Source organism: Oryx dammah, unplaced genomic scaffold (assembly GCF_014754425.2).
Source record: "Oryx dammah isolate SB20612 unplaced genomic scaffold, SCBI_Odam_1.1 HiC_scaffold_16, whole genome shotgun sequence".
Classification (NCBI taxonomy): domain Eukaryota; kingdom Metazoa; phylum Chordata; class Mammalia; order Artiodactyla; family Bovidae; genus Oryx; species Oryx dammah.
Genome location: NW_024070200.1, coordinates 66,087,790 through 66,103,462, shown reverse-complemented (window position 1 = coordinate 66,103,462; position 15,673 = coordinate 66,087,790). Strand labels below are relative to the sequence as shown.

General features: G+C 50.3%; 1 protein-coding gene across 1 annotated transcript in view; it reads right to left on the bottom strand.

Annotated features, from left to right (window-relative positions):
* The window catches only part of ATP10A (ATPase phospholipid transporting 10A (putative)), a 182,391-nt gene that overhangs the window by 102,769 nt on the left and 63,949 nt on the right, over positions 1-15,673 (bottom strand). Inside the window, exon 4 of the mRNA XM_040257138.1 lies at positions 3,406-3,610. Coding sequence (XP_040113072.1) covers positions 3,406-3,610 — 205 coding nt within the window. The remainder of the gene's footprint in view (positions 1-3,405; positions 3,611-15,673) is intronic.

Sequence of the window (15,673 nt, the reverse complement as noted above, 5' to 3'; positions counted from 1 at the left end):
CATCTCAAAGGCATCATGCCCAGCACCTCTCAGCGATGGCACCTGCCCCAGCATCCCAAAGTTACCATGCCCAGCACCTCTCAGCGATGGCACCTGCCCCAGCACCCCAAAGTTACCATGCCCAGCCCCTCTCAGCGATGGCACCTGCCTGGCATCTCAAAGGCATCATGCCCAGCACCCCTCAGTGATGGCACCTGCCTCAGCATCTTGAAGTTATCATGCCCAGCACCTTTCAGAGGATGGCACCTGCCCTGGCATCCCAAAGTTACCATGCCCAGCACCTCTCAGCACAAGGCTTCCCTACCCCCGTGAGGGCTGACCCCCTGGGACAGCCTCAGTAGTTTTCCTACCATCCCACGAGGGACAGCCACGAACTCGGCCATGAGAGCAAGGCTCAGCTTCAGGCCGTCTTCCCTGGACGCTGTCTCAGCCCCAGGACTACTGGCTGTTCTGTCAGCCCTTCTACGTTCTGGGGAGTCACTTTACTTCTTACTGTGCAACACCCATGGGGAATTTTTTCTTTACATCAAACTTGCCCTAAATCAGGTGTGGTTTCTGCCTCCTCATTAGACCCTGGTGGATGCACCCAGACCCTGCATGACTGTCAAGGCCCTCTCTTATTCTTCACCTAAGTTTTTCAAATAGCTCTAATTTAAGCTCCCCTAGGGGCCTCCACTTGTAACAGAGCTGTCAACAACCTGGGACAGTATTACTGTGTATTGGACAGGAATACGCTTTTCACCTGCCTGAGACGCCAGCTGACTCCATCTGTGAAAACCTCACCTCAATATACGGGACTGAAATGTTCCTGACATTGTAGTGTTACAGCTGAACCTTGGTTTTCCAATTGTCAGGCTTCCATGGGGAAGTTCATATATTTCAGAATAATACTGTATAAAGAAAAATTCAGGTACCAGAAAAATGCCTCTGGACATTAGGGAAAGAAGAGGAGAAAAAAACAGAAAGAGGAAAAAATATACTAATAACAGGGACTAGAGTGTGCATATTGAAGAATCTGGGTGCTAATAAGGAACTTTTTTTTTAATAAATCAAAATGGTTTAGGTTCCTAATTTTGGCCATTTTGATCAGGTTATGGCTCAGGTCCACTGGCCTCTGCAGGTACACACAGGCCATATGCAGATAGGTCAAGGATGCATCTGTCTGTGGCCATCCTGGAATTTCAACATCCAATCCATCGTACAAATTACACATTTGTACAAAGCACCAGTGAGCAGTAAGGTGTTCCAGCTTTCGTTTGGGAAAAAAGTGCGTTGAGGAGGCTTTTAGATATTACTGAGTTTAGCAGCTGAACAAACCAGATGATAGGAAACAAGAAAGTCACTCGGGAGAGCTGACCAAGGAGATGCACCTACCTGGCTCTGCCCCTCTGGCCATCCAAACAGATCCATTCTGCTCTCCAGTCCTGCAGTTTCACCAGATCATCCCACAGTGTCTGAGCCTTCATCCATTAGATGCTCAGGTGCATCTGTTTATGTTACACGCACCTTCTGCACACGCTGGCCGCTTCTCCAGGATGGAGCTGGAGGCTGTGTCGTCACCGCCTCCCTCCAATCCAAGCCCATCCTTGCTGACCTCAGGGGTGGTTCTCACGCTGGGCTGGACCCTGGAATGGGCTCAGGAACTGCGGGCTTTGGGGACCTGGGTTAGGCCCGGGAGTCAGGTGGCCTCAGAGCAGAGGCACACGGGGCCTGGGGGAATGTGGGGCAGGGGAAGCTCGCCCTGCACACTTACTACCAAACCCTGGAGCACGATCAATGCAGAAGCTAAAGCACACTGTACAGGCCAGTGCTGGGCCCCGAGGGTCCCCAGCAAGCCCTGCCATCAACTCTTCTGATCTGGGAGGAGACAATCCCATTTTTAAAAATACCATTTTTAATGTTTATGTACACTTTGCCTCATTGCAAGAAAGATTTGAAGCAACTCACAAAACCATTCTTGGCACAAAAGGAACCTGAAATGAGGAAATCAGGGTGGTGGATGGAAGCAAGGGCACAACGGTCTGGACACGGTGAGGAAGTCAGGGTCCGCAGGAGGTGAGCGAGTGGTAGGTTCAGAAAGTCCTGCCACCAGGGCTGGCGGGGGCCCCAGGGTGTGGGAGGCCATCTGGCTCTTTGCAAGTGTGTCAAGGTGGGCACAGCAACCAAGGGCAAACGGCACGGACACTCACAGCGGAAGCCAGGGATGCCCCCCCCAGCCACCCTGCACGATGAACACTGCACCGCAGATGCCAACAGTGCCCCAGGGATACCCCAGGCTGTAAAACAAGCCGACTGCTCCAGAACCCCTCGGTGCTGAGTCTAAGGCCTGGCTCCCCTGTAGGAGCTCAGGAAGGCAGGATGACGACAGAGGAAGAGACCTCCCTCCCCCCCCGCCACGCCCCACAGTGGCGCCCTTCCTGAAACGCAGGAGCACATCCTCTCAGGTGCTTCTTAAACCTTCCTTCCTTGATGGCAAGGCCACATGCAGAGACAGGCAGTGCGGTGTCAGAACAAGGGCCGCCATGATCCTGATCATGCTCCCTGACGGCCCCTGGGGTCGGGCCCTGTCTCCTCTGCACAGGCCTGCGGGGCGACAGAGGAGGGAGCCTCCTGAGGGCTCTGAGCTTTCAGCCACGGGCTACTGGTGGGTACTGGGGCTGGGCCCGGCCCCCGGTTCTACCTCCCAGTCCTCACAGGCCTAGCATTTCTGAGCTGGACTGACGCTCCTCCCAGACAGGATCCAGTCAGAGACGGTGACGCAGATGGACCCGGGTGGATGCGGGTGACCTCAGACACACCCCTGAGGAGAGGAATTCCTAAGCCACGTGCTGCGGCCAGGTCGCTACTTCTGCAGTGTCAGAACAAGAGCAACAGGCAGATAAGCGCCAGCAGTCGGCCAGGCCCAAGTGTTCCCACTGACGTGAAGGCCATTCCAAGTCTGAGAAGTGGACAGTGGACCCAGAGTCACAGAGCCAGCCTGCTCCCCGACCCCCGGCAGTCGCGGCTCCGGCGGGCGGCAGGCCACCGACCCTCAGCCCCGCCCCTGGCGCGGACCCGCTCTCACCGGAAGCAAAGCCCAGACCCTCGGCCCCGCCTCAGGCGCGGACCTGCCCTCACCGGAAGTGAACGCCCAGATCCTCGGTCCCCGCCCCAGGCGCGGACCTGCCCTCACCGGAAGCGAACGCCCAGACCCTCGGCCCCGCCCCAGGCCCTCGGTCCCCGCCCCAGGCGCGGACCTGCTCTCACCGGAAGCGAACGCCCAGGCCCTCGGTCCCCGCCCCAGGCCCTCGGTCCCCACCCCAGGCGCGGACCTGCTCCCACAGGAAACGAACGCGTCCAGAGGCATGGAGGCCCACGCAGGAGACACAGCGGCATGCGGTTCCCGGGAGGCGCCAGGTCACTTACGAGCTCAGAGAAGCCTCGGACCACCTGGCGCCGCTTCAGGTTGGTCTCCCCATCCAGGTTGGCTGTCTCAATGTGGCACAGCCCGTCGGGGTCGCTGGAGGACAGCAGCAAGATGTCCGCGGGGATGGTCTCATTGCAGCGGAGGCGCACGAAGTCTCCGACGCGGATCTCCTTCCAGAACCGGTTCACGTACTGCTCCTCCTCCCTGGCAAAGACACGGCTGTTAACATGGTTGGCGGCAGCCGACTGAGGCCACATCTGGGTGGCGGGTCGGTGAACGCTCTGTGCCACCCTCTGGCATGTGGAAAATTTCCATAATAAGAAGTGCTGAGGAGCCCCCTGCTGGCACAGCAGGTAAGAATCCGCCGGCTAGTGCAGGGGACATGGGTTCAATCCCTGGTCCAAGAAGATTCCACATGCCACAGAGCAACCTAGGCCAGCGCGCCATGACGAGTTTTCTGTGCTCTATAACAAGAAGCTCATGTACCGCAATGAAGAACACCTTCCCCTCCTGCGGATGCAACTACAGAAAGTCTGCACACGCAACTACAGAAAGTCTGCACACAGCAACAAAGACCCAGGGCGACCAAAAATTAATTATTTTGAAAAGAGAAGCACTTGAAGATTCCTGAAGGCCACAAACAGCCTATCTCCAATTACATGAAATATCTGGAACAGGCATCCATGGCAACAGAATATGGGCTCGTGGTTGCCACCGTCTAGGGGTTAGGGAGATGAGGAGAAGTTATTTAGTAGGTACAGGTTTCCATTTGAGGTGATTAAAACGTTCTGGAAATAGGTAGTGGTCATGGTTGCACAACTCTAAACATACAAAATGCCACTGAATTATTCACTTTAAAATGGTTAAACTGGGGACTTCCCTGGTGGTCCAGTGGTTAGGACTCAGCACTTCCCCGGCAGAGGCTGCATGTTCAGTCCATGGTCAAGGAACTGGGATCCCACTGCCATTACCTGGTCAAAACTAATTACTTAATTAAAAAAATAAAATGACTAAATTTTCCACTCCTACGTATGTACCTCTAAAGAACTAAAATCAGGGACTTGTATACGTATTTGCCTACCCATGTTCATAGCAGCATCACTCCCTGTGGCGTAAAGGTAGAAACAACCCAAATGCCCAACAATAGATGAAGAGATGACCAAAATGTCATAAACCCACATGAAGTGAAGTGAAAGTCACTCAGTCCTGTCTGACTCTTTGTGACCCCATAGACTATACAGCCCATGGAATTCTCCAGGCCAGAATACTGGAGTGAGTAGCCTTTCCTTCTCCAGGGAATCTTCCCAACCCAGAGACTGAACCCAGGTCTCCCACATTGCAGGCAGAGTTACCAGCTGAGCCACAAGGGAATATAGTGGAATATTCAGCCATGAAAAAGAAGGAAATTCTGACTCATTACAAAATGGATGAACTCGGAGGTCATTATGCCAAGTGAAATAAGTCAGTCACGAAAGGACAACTATTACACAATCTCACTTTTATGAGGTTCCGACACAAGACAAAGTCACAGAGACAGATAGTAGAATCTGCACCATCTGCAGCATGGAGCCCACACAAACGGATCCTCCCCCTGTCACTCAAGATGAAGTGGATAATCACTCAGAACACTGCCACCACAGTCAGCTTTCAGCATGTTAGTTACCATGGGTTAATAGATACCAGGATGAAAACAGTATGTGTATATTTCTACTTAGATTTTTTTATTCTGGAAAATTAAGCTCATTAATCCTACAAAGGCCATTTTAAGAGTTCGCTGGAGGCAGTCTTGTCCACATTTATAAATAAGCAGAGAACCAAGACTCTTATCTCAAGATGTCATTCTACATGAGGAAACTGCATCAAAAAATCCTCTGGGCTATACTGTCAGGAAAATAAAGAGCCCTAAAACACATTCCACTTGCACCCTCAACCTCTCACTGGCCCCTCTCATAAAGTGACCTTCCTTAGCTGAGTTCCCAGAGACCAATTCAGCAGTGAGTCTGGGTCTCACCCAACTCCTGAGCTCTGGCGACCAGTCCTGAGTGTCAGACTTCTATTTTATTCTGAGGGCACCCATGGCAAACGTCCAGGGGCTCCTAGCATCAGCTGCCCCAGGTGCTGAAAACTGAAGAAGCTGTTGTAAAGCCTCTGTTTTCTTGCATTCCTCTAATTCATGAGCAGAGTAGTTTGGTTGCTACAGAGCCAACAAAGACAAATTAGATACAACTTTGTCCTCAGAACTAAATGCAAGGTGTATATACAAATATTAAAAGAGGAAGAGAGGTAATGCAATTTTATCAAACATGGTGTGAATTCAAATAATACTTGACCAGCTTATCTAAATTGTAAGATATTATTTTGCGATTTATGAAACTCATTTCTTGTAATTTCTTGTACATGTTTATTACTTGTTCTTAATGGCTTTTATTTTTGGAAACATGACTGTTGAAATCAAAAAAAGTAAAAGCCAAATGCAAGACCAAAGCACTAGACAGCGCCCCCTGGGGGTTGTGGCCTGCAGCCCGCAATGGGGCTCTGGGCCCAGCAGCCCCTCCAAGGCCAGGATGCTGTTCAGATGAGCGTCCCCCAGTTGGACAGTCCCCCAGCCCACCCGAGGGCACTGCTCGCTCACTGTCACAGTCTGACCGCCTTCCAGTGGACTGACAGACGAAACATCTCCTGTGTTCCTATTTTCTCTTCTGAAGGTCAGACTTTGACTTTCTACCATTAGAAACATTCTAACATTAGCTCCTTAGTTTTTCTTCCACCTCAGGACCCTTTGTCGGCTTCCCACAGAAGGCACAGAGGCATCTGAAGGGCCTGTGTCCTTTCCTGGAGAAAGTATCCAGAAGCTACGTTCCTGTGCGGTTCCTGAGGCAACAGTACACTCCAAGCGAGCTGGGCGGCCCAGAGTGACAGCAGCTGCCGGGAGACCGGGTCCCTGCCCGGGGGACGGGGGCGGCCAGGGGAGGCGGGGGGGTGGCGGGGGGGGGGGGTGCGGCCACTGTCCAGCTCAGTTTATCTTCACCACACTCCACTTACAGAGCTCATCAAACACGAAGTCACTGTCCATCTGCCTTGAAATCTTAGAACATTAGCTTTCCCACTCCAGCAGAGCACGTCGTTAAAACAGCAACTTCTCAAAGTTACTGTGGAGGCTCTGAGTCTGGAGGAGCCCTCACCACCCCCATCCTGGAAACAGCAACGGCGAGACCTCAGTGCCCGTCCTCGCAGGAGCGGCCCCCACACCTGCAGGCACGAGAGCAAAGCGAGCAGCAGCAGGCCGCTCTGGGCCTGAAGGAGAGAGGCCCTGCAGCTCACGGGGACCTGGGAAACCCAGTCTCAGAAGGCACCTGGGGCTGAATACGGCACAGAGCCTGTTCTCCTCAGCAGACCAAGACTCCTCACGCAAGCCCCACGGCCCCGCCGCCTGCTCCACTGGGAGCTCCAGCACCAAGCCTGTACCCCACGCTGACCCGGTAACATCCCTGCCTGTGTCACTCTTACTCATTTTCATTATAGGTATATCATACACATCATATAGTAACATACACTGTATAACATATATACCGTGTTACATGTGTATGTCTACACATATATAACAGATAATATACATAGAACATACATATTATATGCAAGCAGCCCCAGCAACTGTATTTGGACATACGGTCATTAAAAGAGGTGACTGAGTCTAAATGAGGTCACAGGGCGGGGCCCCAGTCCAACACGAACGGAGCACTTCTAAGAGGGGGAGACACTAGGCATGCGCGTGCGGGGGACCACATGAGCACACGCAGAGGCCGCCGTGGGCAAGCCAGGGAGAGGTCCTGTCTACCCCTTCTCTGGGACACCCAGCTCCAGATGGGATGAGAATAAACTTCCGGTGCGTGAGCCGCCCCGTCTGTGCATTGTCACCGCAGCGCGAGCGGAGCAGCACGTGACAATGCCAATCCCCCGACTCCTGCTGGAGGGGCGCCCCCAGCCGGGAGAGCAGGAAGCGGGACAGCAGGGGCCAGGGGGCTCAGGGCGTCGCCCCGGGAGCCTCCTGCACAGGCCCCCGCCCCCACAGGCCCCGCTGTGCACAGGAGAAGCACCGCAGGGAAGACAGAAGCGAACCCGTGATACAGCAACACGGCCTCCTAAGAGCACTGATGCCAGAAGCAGCAGCCAAATGCTTTAGGACCAGCTTCTGTTTCCTCAGGTCACAGTGGATGCTGTCTAGGGTGGACAGGACACGCAGCCACTCTTCTATACAGGAAAAGTCTTAGGCATGTACACCACCCATGGGTGCCCTGCGGACTCCTGAATTCTAACCTCCACCAGGCAGGCACCTGCACACTGCCAGGGGCCAGGGCATCCACCCGAAACACAAGGTTTAGACACTATGCATCTGCTTACAGCACCTTACTGCACAAGTGGGCCCGTGCAGCATGCCCGACGATACTCCTGCACGGAGCGCAGGGGCTGCCTCATGGGCTGGCAGGATTCTGAGACGGCCCCCAGCCCCCCAGCCCTGGTGGGAGTGCCCTGCCGGTCCCCGCGGGTCAGCTGGGGCGCAGCAGGAGTCTCTCCTACACGTGCAGTGAGGGTGTCCCCTCAGTGGGCTACGAGCCCATTAGCAGGGAGGCCATCGAGTGGGCCCGGCGGAACAATAGGACCCCTGTACCCTGGACCTCAAGCAGAGACGGCGAGTCAGACGCAAAACTGCAGCAAGCAGCGGAGGGGCCACGTGGCCAGAGCCAGGGGGCGCTGGCGTTCAGCCACCAAGAGCAGGGGCCAGGCCCACCAGCACCTGAGCAAAACTCCACCAAGGATATAGTGAGCCTGGAAGAGGACCAGGCCTCAGACGAGACGTGTCAGGCCAACACCCGGACCGCAGCCGGGCGAGCCCCAGGGCAGAGTACCCGGCCAGCACGCGCCTGCATCCTGCTCCCGGAAACTCTAACAGCACACAGCGGAGTTGTCTCCAGTTGGGTTTATAGTAACTCGTCACACAGCAGGAGAAAGCTAATGCAGACAATCCCCATCTTCTGCACAGAGGCAGGAGCCAGAGACGGCTCCCTGCCTGGGGGTGTGGTCCTTGCAGGGTGCAGCCAACCAGAAAACCACACTCAGCTTCAGAATACCTGAGAAAAAGACGGAGATACCAGGGGGTGGCCAACTGAGAAAAAGACTATCTATCTCACAGGAAAATAATGCAGAGCAAGACTGCTTAAAATCCAACCACAGTGGAAGAAGCCCAACAGAGGGTATGCATAACACATCAAAACGGGAAACCTGACAACATGTAATCCACATCATCCCATTACAAACAGGGTGGGACCCTCCACGGGAATGACAACCGCCCTTCCGATCAGCTGAGTGCCTTGCTCAGGTGTCCTGAGGGGTCTGCCCCCAAGGGTTCAAGAGTTCAAGGGCCACTGGTGGGAAACTGTAATTCTTCTGAGAAGGGGTGGGGAGTGAGGGGAGGGGACCGAGCTGAAACGGGGCCTGAGTCTTTTCGAGGGACACACTGCCGGTGGTTCTTCTGCACCAAAGCCCTCACCTCTTGGCCTCTTATTTGCTCAGCTGTAAAGTGAAAGTGTTAAATAATTTCCAAGATCTATTCTATGATTAGCTTTCCTCTTCTGGGAAAATCAGTTAACCCTGTTTATTATTAGTCCTGCTGAGCTTTGCAGTTCTTATCTGAGCCTTTTTTGTGCAAAACAGTACAATGCAGGGGTGAAGAAATAAGGAAATATTAAAGTGACTAGTGACAAATTTTATTTAAAGACAAGCAGTAAACAAAATTCTAAGCTGACTTCATCGTTTTTGATCTGTTGTTTAGGCTGATAATCTATTTATTTGTACTAGTTGTGTTTTTAAGGTTACTAAGAAAATAATTCCAATAAGAGGAGATAACTGAGTTACAGGATTTACAGGAATTATTTTAAGCAGTTGAAAAGCATGTTTTTGCCTGAAGATGCTTTGTTACTTTCATGTAGCTGGTTGGATTCAAGGACTCCTGCTCAGAAACCTTCTGTTAATAATTTATGCTTTGAAATGTATCAAAACTCCCAACAGTTCAGCCTCACTCATGGCCCCTCTCCAGTTGTGGTCCTGTCTCTGCAATGGCTAAGGTTTTTCAACAGTGTATTTATAAATCTCTTCAACTGTAATGTGCAAAACAAATCTGACTCCATAGTGGGTCTGTTGCTTTAACTTTTGTATTCTATTGCTTTTGCTTCAAGTTAACCACTAAACAGATGTTGCCTGTAAGCTTAAATGATAATGGTCCACCTCTGGAAACCCTGTTTCCCAGATAGTGAGCGTTAAGCTAAAATACCTTTGTTTAGCTCACAGGAAACATCCTGACTAGGCCCACCTGTGAATGACTACAGGGAGAAAGAAACAAACACCTCCCCTCCAGAGGTTGACCAGGACCAGGAAATGTTTGACTTTACTTCCTTGTTTAGTATAAAAGAAGCCTCAAATCTAACTCAGGCAAAATGGTTCTTTGGAGCAGGAGTCCGCCACCTTCTTAGTCTGCCTGCTTTGTAAATAACAGCAATTCATTCCTCAATTTGATGGCCTGTCCCATGGCAAGCAGTATGAGCTGGGACTTGGTAACAATGTAGAGAAGGAATAAAACCAAACTGATAAAGTTTTTTTAAAAGCCACTTGTAGGAATTGAGGGAACTTTACTTTAATCTTTACTGTGTTGTTTTCAAATGAATTTGCATTTAGGTTATTAGAATACCATTTTTCCTAACAGCAAAAGAATATCTTTTGTTTTTTTTTTTTAGGGTGGCAATAGATTCCACATTTGAGAAAGCAGTTAACATCCCTGGTGACCCACTGCCCCTCCATCTACAAGGACAGTCCTGACAATAACTGGGCTGCCATTGTCCTGCTCTCCAACCCAGCCTATGGATTTATGAACATACGCATCCTCCTGGCTGGAAGGAGGAGTGAGGGGAAGATGATTCTGATTCTGCCCATAGCAGGTGACTCCTCCCTTGTAACATGACACGACTATTCCAGCTGGAGCCAGGAGGCAGGCTGCCCACTGTTCTAAACGTCTCCATGAAATACCCATGCCGCATGCATGGAGCCCACTTCCCAGGACATCTTACTGTTGGAGATGCCTGCTTCTTCTACTTCTCAGTAATTTAGGAAATGAATGCAAAGTCTGTAATGCTTATAACTTGGATACATCTTTGACTTTCTGAGACACTGTCTGACTTTATGTGGCCATATCTTACCATATCCTTTCTCATTTTCAAGAAATACTGGCTTTAATTCAATTGCATATACTTTTCACAACCACACATGGGAAGTCCCCACCTCCTTCCCACCTCACCATGCCCACATGCTGCTCAGGGGCTGGTGATGGGGGTACAGGGGTAGTAAAGCACATCTCACTCACCTCCCTTGATGTCTCCTTCCCCTAAACTTGTCTCTCCCTGAACAAGACCAACCAATGAAGAAGTGTGTCTTGGGTTTGGATGGGCAGGAAAGAATGAGGAAGAAAAAGAAGAGATGGGAGGGTTTTTAAGATTTGAGCAGATCCTCTTGAAAACAAGGGATTAAAGAGGAAAGTACAATTCTCTCACTTGTATTTTTAAGTACAATTCAAGGCTGAGAGGAAGAACACTTGTTTTGATTAGGCAATCTGGGAGTGCCTACTGGAAGAGGGAAAATCTGAATTTATCTCCTGAAGGATGAAAAAAATCTTAGGGTAACCCATACCCCACCCCAAGAGGACTACTTATACTAAAGAGTGGAATTTAGGGAGAGGCTAGAAGGGCAGTGACCAAACCAAAGCTAAGGCAAGGGATAGCAAAAGAGATCACGAGACATGGGACACAGAAACAGGAAAGAGAGATCTGGCGAGCGAGTCTGACTGTACAAGCAATGAATGGACACCACAAATGATTAGAGGAGTCAGTCACAGGGTGTCCAGGTCTCCAGCCTTGGTGTGACCAGTGACCTCACCTTGGCGTGGGCGTGCTACGGGCTGGAATACAGTCCAGCTGGGAGCAATTCTGAGTCCAGGTTCTGGCGGGCGTGGCGGAGTGCTGGTGGGAGATGCTCTGAAGACCAAGGGAGATAGAGACAGGCCCTCGGGGTTCTCACCTGAAGGTGACAGGACCCCCACCCATGGGCGCCGGCAGGGTGTTTACAGGGGAGAGAGCTGGCTAGAAAGAACAGTTATAAGTGTCAGCTCAGACAGGAGGGAGGCGGGAGGGAATGTCCATCAGGGGAAGCCAGCGGGGGGCTGGGCAGGCAGGCAGGGCGGGCAGAGGGAGGGGGCTGGAAGCCCAGGGATGAACACGCACCCAAGACCCCGGAGCCCACCCACTGCCACGGGCAGGGGTTCAGAGGCTGCACTGTCCACTGCCAAGTGATCGTACCTGGACAAACAATCACCAAATGTGTGCTCACGGTCACTGTATTTTTCTTCCCTTTTTCGTGCCTAAACCTCCAGTGGCACACACTTGAGTATGGCATAGCCCCTAATACCAAAGGCCACCGTTCCAAACCCTCCTGGTCCTTCCTGTTCCCTGTCCAAATCTGTTTACCACTCAAGCATGTTTCCTGCCTGGCTAAGTGAGAGTTCAGTCTCTTGAAAGATGGGGAAATGTTTTCCAGAAGTGGGCCACCTCTACGAGGTTCACAAATGCTTAATGGCTTGGGACAAGACTTTTAGCCAACGTCAGCTAGAGGCCAAGACCAGGTTTCCGTCAGCACCAACATATGATGTTAACATCATGTTAACAATAGAACAGGGGGAGGGGAGGGGAGCCCCCCCCAAGTGCAGCCCCCACCGGGAGCAAGCAGCATGCAGGGCACTTATTAACACACACAGTCCTCATTCAGAAGGTAGTGAGCCCTAATACTCACTCATGGATGGAGAGACTGGCCTGTCTAAAGTCACACCCAGAAAGCGGCACAGTGAGGACCACAACTGCCCAACTCCAGGGCCCCAGAGACCTTTTGAAAATACTCCCAATTGTGTGGGCTGCTTGCGTGTGTGCTAAGTTGCTTAACTCGTAACCAACTTTTTGCGGCCCTATGGACCATAGCCCGCCAGGGATTTTCCAGGCAAGAATACTGGAGTGGGTTGCCATGCCCTCTCAGAGGCAATCTTCCCAATCCTGGGATCAAACCCGCGTCTCCCGCATCTCCTGCATTGCAGACGGATTCTCTACCCACTGAGCCACCTGAGAAGCCCAATCGGGCGGCTTAAGGAAGACAATTTGGCAAAATTCTATGCCAAAAGCTCATTTTTTTCTTCTTTTTTTAAATTATACAGCACAGAAACCAATATGATCTGAAAATACTGGGTTGTCCAAAAGGTTGAGTTATGACAGCTGTCATATTAGCATGCAATTAAAAAAAAACTTATCAAAACTGATTTTTCATGTAGCCATTTTAATAATGAAGATGGAAGAAAAAAGCAGCTTTTCTGGCATATTACACTTATTATTTCAAGAAAGGTAGAAACGCAACTGAAATGCTAAAAGAAGAAAGATTCGTGCAGTGTATGGAGAAGGTGCTGTGACTGATCGAACACATCAGAAGTGGTTGGTGAAGTTTTGTGCTGGGGCTTTCTCGCTGGATGATGCTCCACGGTCAGGTAGACCAGCTGAAGCTGACAGGGGTCAGATCAATGAGAACCCCGAGAATAATCAATGTTATACCATGTGTGAGAGAAGCTGACATACTCAAAATATCCAAATCAAGTGTTGAAAATCACTTACAACAGCATGGTTATGTTCATCTCTTTGATGTCTGAGTTCCGCACAAGTTAATCCAAAAAATCTTGACCATATTTCCACATGCAATTCTCCACTTAACGGTCCCCAAAATGTTCGTTTTTAAAACACATTATGACAGGCAATGCAAACTGGATACTTCACAGTAATGTAAAATGGAAGAGACCATGGGGCTAGCGAAATGAACCACCATCAACCACATCTAAGGCCGATTTTCATCCAAAGAAGGTGATGTTGTGCATATGGAGGGATTGGAAGGCAAGTCCTCTATTACAAGCTCCTTCCAGGAAACCAAATGATTAATCCCAAGAAATACTGTTCCCAATCAGACCAACTGAAGGCAGCACTCGAATAAAAGTGTCCAGAAACAGTTAACAGAAAACACATAATCTTCCATCAGGATAACACAAGACTGCATGTTTCTTTGATGACCAGGCAAAAATTGTTACAGCTTGGCTGGCAAATTCTGATTCATCTGCAGTATTCACCAGATGTTGCACTTTCTAATGTTCATTTATTTTGGTCCTTATAAAATTCTCTTTAATGGAAACAATTTCAATTCCCTGGAAGACTGTAAAAGGCACTTGGAACAGTTCTTTGCTCAGAAAGATAGAAAGTTTTGGGAAGACGGAATTATGATGTTGTCTGAAAAACAGCAGAAAAAGTAGTGGAGCAAAATGGTAAAGATTTTCAATAAAGGTCTTGGTGCAAATGAAAAATGTGTCTTTTTAGTTAAAATATCAAAGGAACTTTTTGGCCAAACAATAAAATATTGTTATGCTTGAAAGGGGGTGGACAGGCAGACGGTTTCAGACGCATGTGGTGTCTGACCACCCCACCCAGTAACATTTCAGTCTATCTGCCAAAGCACCTGCCTATTTGCAAACAACCAGTGGGGCCATGTCCAAAGTCAAAAGTCACAATGTTGTCGTCTTGGCTAAAACTGGGCAGTGTGCCTCAATGAGCCTGGGCAAACGGAGGGGTGGCTCAGTGCTCAACACGGCTGGTGGGCAGGACCCCCTGTGCCTCCCCCTGGGGCTGAGGGCGGTGGGCAGACTGTGAGCAGAGCTGGGCAGAGAGTCACTCTCAGGGCCCCAGATGATGTGGCGGCTCTGACAGGCGCTCCTGCCCTGGGCAGGGCACAGTTCACACCGCTGGCAGCAAGGCTCTGGGCTGCGGACCAACAGACCTCTTTCAAATAGGGCAGCTCCCAGTGTGCGTCTCTTCTGCACAAAGGCGCCCACCCTATTTTTGCAAAATCCCTCCCTCAAAAATACTTGCACATGGTACTAAGCAGCTGGTTCCGGAAGGATCTAGCTAATTGTGGCACCTGGCACCTGGCCAGGGTCTCCATAGAGGGTGCCCAGGCACACATCTTTCGTCACGGAAGAAAGGACTCCCCCCCAGTAAGAAGCACAGCAGAAAGCAAGGCCAGGCTCTGGCCTCGGGTCAGGCCCATGGTTGGAGTTTTGTGTGATTTTGGTGTGATTTTCTCCCTACTGTTACTTTTGAAGGGATTTTTTTTTTTTTTAACTAATAAAATCACATACACTACAAATGAACAGAAAAGTTACATTTAACATTTAATTTGTTGTTTGTAACTAAAGCAAAAGCTGGGATTTTGTTTTGTTAACTTAGAAAGATGCAACTTCTCAGACCAGTTAAGGAGTGGGGCATGGGGTGCCGTATGGGCAGTGCTCACTGTAGTCACAGAGAAAGTACGGCGGGTGGCTCGCAGCATCCGGTATGAGGCACTGACATGGAACAGCCCTTGTAAAGGGAACGCTGCTTCCAAACATCAGAGTGCCTCAGGTCTCTCAGCTTACCACATCTCCTACTGCTGCAACATCCCCCATGTGAGAAAGGCAAGTTCCAATTAAGGTTGTGCTTTATTTACTAAGCCAACAGAAATAGAGTTGGCCAGAAATGTCATCATCATGCATGCATGCAGTTGAATGCATGTTCTTTTCCTCCGAATGCTTCAAGGTCGAGGTAGAATCAAATGTAAAGTATCTAGAAAGTTCCACAGAACACATTTTCAAGAAAAAGAGAAAACCAGAGAACTAACCAAACACACAATCCAACTAGGCTGACGTCTCCCAACCATGGCCCTAGGAAAGAACTACTTTGGCTCTCAAAGGAGAGAGCTACTCAACACTTTTTAACGCTTTTTTAAGCAACAGAATGAATGAGAAAACAGGATGAAGCAAGCCCTCAATGGGAGGTTCACAGCTAGAGATCCAAGAATCTCATGGAATAATTGTGCCAAGGCCTGGTGCCTTGAGGATAAGAAAACCTTCCCTGGATTCATTATTCAGATTGTGGACAAATAAGGCAGTGTGGGAGAGTGGGCACTGGCGCGTGGAGAAACAGAATCAGAGACAATTTTCACAGCACTTTAAAAACACCCCTCAATATTCTGAAATTACCCCAAATTTATTATAGACTCTTTATGAGACAGGCCTGGAGCCTAGGACCCTCTGCTGCAGTACCTGAACCTGGACAA